General features: G+C 26.6%; 1 protein-coding gene across 1 annotated transcript; it reads left to right on the plus strand.

Moving 5' to 3' along the window:
* Window positions 1-935: 935 nt before the first annotated feature.
* On the plus strand, window positions 936-1586 carry Phum_PHUM546800 (uncharacterized protein; the record flags this gene model as incomplete). The annotated part of the gene is made up of 2 exons (XM_002431732.1): window positions 936-1074; window positions 1468-1586. 2 exons carry the CDS (start codon window positions 936-938, stop codon window positions 1584-1586), a joined length of 258 nt encoding a protein of 85 aa, XP_002431777.1.
* Between the last annotated feature and the right edge of the window lie 2334 nt (window positions 1587-3920).

A 3920-nucleotide genomic window follows, 5' to 3' on the forward strand; every position in this document is an offset into this window, starting at 1 on the left:
AAATAAAATTTGGATCGCCATTAAAAAATTCTAACCAAAGTTCGTTAAAAAATCAATTAGTCAATTCAGTGTCTTTTTAAAAAAATTTTTCATTTATTATTTTTTATGTTAAATAAAATAAATAAAATAAATTTTAATAAAAAAAATTGTAATTTTATTATTTTAAATAATTAAAAAGCACATAATTATGTTAAAAAGTAATAAACACAACTCGAATTTTGATTTCTCACCGGGAGAGGGGAGGAAAGAAATAACCGAAAAGTTTTTTTTTTTATTAATTTCAAGTAGTATTATATCTTTTAAAAAAAATCGAGTTAAAATTAATATATATTTAATATAAAAAATAATATTTTTCAATAATAATATGTAAAAAAAAAAAATTTTTAAATAAATTAAAGTAGTAGTTAACATGTGGCAGAAGAACGAGGAAGTTAAGTAGGAGGAGGAGGAGGAGGGGAAGATCCAGGGGATTTGCTTGGTTATTGTACATCGTGTTAAAATAAAACAGTCAATGGAAGAGCGCTGAGGTGGCAAGGTGCCTTGTTCATAAAAAGTTAAAATAAAAATTAAATTTTATTATTATTATTATTATTATTTATTTTAAATAATATAATAATCATTTTACAAAAAAAAAAAAACGTTTTTGCATAATAATTTGTAACTTGACGACTTATTTAATAAATGTGAAAGAATTTTTTTTTTCTCTCTCTCTTTTCGGTCGGTATTTTATTCCAAGTGTTATTTTAAATTATAATCAAAGTCATAGATAAAATAAATTTCAATATATATAAAAAAAGTGATTCGCGCGAATTTTTTTTTTTTTTTACAATTTCAAAATGTCTCCTTAAAGGTTTTACAAAAAAAAAAAAAGTATATATAATCGCGTAGTTTTTTTTTTTATTTTTTTTTTTAACGTTTTTAAAATATATTCGAATATGATTTCGAACGGGCATTTGGTTGACGGGTCGTGGAACCTGAGATTTTACGTCACGGATCTTCAGGTTGAGAGGACATTGAGGGTTAAAGGAGATCTTCATATCGGTGGAGTCATTCTTAATTTGGTTGAAGATTTAGGTAAGTTTTTTTTTAAATATTTATTTATTTTACAACAACCACAATAGAGAGAAATCAATCAATCAATCAATCAATGAATCATTTTTTAGATTATTGGTTTTATTATATCCCCATTCCCCCCTCCCTCCCCCCATTTTTTTTTTGGGTTATTTCCAAATTTTTGTTTCCTGTGTTAAAACGGATGTTTTTCATCCGGAGAATTTTAAAGAAATTCAAATCCATAAGTTAATACATATATCATTTCAATACTTTATCCTTGTGTTAATTTCTGTCTCTCTCTCTCTCTTTCTATCTGTCTGTATATTGATAAAAAATTATTATTATTATTAGTTTTTACAATTTTTTTTTTTTTTTTTTATATGGAGTTAGTTTTAGGTTACGGTTAGTTTTAAGAAACGGTGAATTCAATGTCATTCAATCCGTATCAAGGTCAAACGCAGTTTCTCATGTACTTAACTATAAATGCATTTGTTTCTCTTATTACGAAAAAAAAAAAAATATGTAAATGTTAGTCGTTGCATAGATATATAAATTACTTACACGTTGCTAATAGTTATTGACACGAAAAACGCGGGAAAATGTCATTTTGAAAATTTTTTTTTGTTTTCTTTACAACAAAGCTGTGTGGCGCTATTTTTTTTTTTTTTCCCCCGTTTGTAATGATTAAAATGTTAGTTGTTTTGTCATGTGTGGTTGTTGTGTCCATGTTTGTTGGTTGTTTGTTTGTTTGTACAACTAGGTTGAGGTCAGTGTCAAAAAAAAAAAGAAAGAAATAAACCTTCAGATATAGAAAATTTTAAGTGTTATTTTTGTTTTTAATTGAAAATTTGTGGTGTTTTTTTTTCAGAGGGGTGGAGGGGGAGGGGAGGGGGAGGGAGGAAAATTACAAGTTATTACCTTGAATTGTATGGATAAAATGTTTTAGTCTTTGAATTTAAATATACTTATATAAATTATTGATGTTTTTTTTTTATGAGTTTGAACTTTGCCAAGTTAAAAAACAAATATTTTAAAATCATATAGTAAAAAAAAAAAATGTCTCCTCTTTTGAAAAAAAAATGTAATAAATTAATAGATGGCTTCCTTCGGTTTTTTTTTTTGTCTTATTAATAGATTTCTAATCATCTTCTTCTTCTTGCTACTATTTTTGGGGTGAATAAAAAAAGAGTCAAATAAATTGATTGAAATTAGTTTTGGGTTTTTTTTTAAATAAAAATAAATTGAAACAATTTTCAATCATCCCTCTATTGTGTTTGTTCGTTTGTTCAATTCAAAATTGTTCTCTTGATTAAAAATGAATTCGATTAAGTTTTTCTTCCCTCCCTTCATAATTTGCGTGCAAGAAAAAGATAGAAGATGTATATATATATATTTTTGTGTTTATGAAAGGCCAGTTGGTGGAAACAAATTCTCAGAAGGTTTATTTTAACAAGGTGTGATCGGTTAGGTTGTTATTTTTCTCCGCCATATTTCAATCATTTCCTCTATGTGAAACTATGAGTTTAAAAAAGTGTTGGTCCATACGTTATCATTAACACACACTCACATTTGACTGTTTAACTTGATGATTGATGGATGGTGCAACAAATTTTCTTTTTTTTTTTTTTTTCTCGGTTATTTCTTACTTCTTTCATAAAGTATTTAGCGATAATTGCTAAGGAGATAACATTTAGATAAACGATGTGATTTACTTATGGAGGCGTTCATAGCTTGTGTTTTTTTATATCCTCTTATGGGAAATTTATCGAATTGAATTTTTCTTTTTTTTTTTTTTTTGGATTGGAACGCGTTCATTGGTTATATTTTGACTTTATATTCGGTTAATAACATCCATTACTACTCGTTATTACTACTCGTTTAAGATAAGAAAAAAGTTATTATATAACGTAACAATTTTTAAACGGTTTTTTTTTTTTAAACACACCGCAAAATAATCACTAAACAAATTATTATTATTATTATTATTGTTTTGTTTTTGTTTTGTTGATAGACGAATTATTATTATTATTTTTTTTTTTTTCGGGCCGTATATTACAAATATTTATATTAAATAATCGAAAATGTGTTTTATTTATATTTTAAATTATTTTTTTTAAAAAAATTAATTTTTAACGCGTGTTAATAAATTATCGCGGGGTTATCGAACGTAGGTGGTGGCCGCCATTAATTTTCCTTTTCGGTACTCGCGGGTTAAAAAAAAAAAAAAAAATTTTCAAAAGGCCGGAAATTGTTGGAAAAACGTTTATCGAATAAGGTGGTAAATAACGTTAAAATAATTCGTGCGAAAGGGGAAGGTAAAAAAAAGAAAAAAACCTCAAATTTCTTACATACCTGCAATATTTTATTCTCTAAAAAGAAAAATAAATCAGGTATTAAAAAAATAATAATAATAATGACGATGTAAATGCGAATAATTTTTTTTTTCTGAAGGTGTTGCGGTCTGAACACACACACGCAGAAAAAAATTGAAAACCTGTAAACGAGGGTCTTGTTAAGGTTGTGAATAAAATTGCAGGTTTTGCGGTTGAAAAAATTTATATAAGAAAAAGTATTATTATGTTTAATAAAACCGGAAAGAGGTGAGGATGGAGAGAGAAAGGGAGAGGGTGTGAATCGTTTAAAAAAATTTCGTCAAAGGATTATTTAAAAAAAATAAATAAAAAATTTATTTATTTTACGGCAAGTGGGCCGTTTGAAAAATAGAGAAACGAAAGTTTTTACGGGCATTCACGCACTCACGCACTCACGCACACCTTACTCTAGCATAGGGTCCGGTTTGACTTGGGTAATAATATTTTGATTTAATGTCGTTCGTTCGAATGAATCGCAAACGTATAAAAAAAAAT

Source organism: Pediculus humanus, genomic scaffold (assembly GCF_000006295.1).
Source record: "Pediculus humanus corporis 1103172108293 genomic scaffold, whole genome shotgun sequence".
Lineage (NCBI taxonomy): Eukaryota > Metazoa > Arthropoda > Insecta > Psocodea > Pediculidae > Pediculus > Pediculus humanus.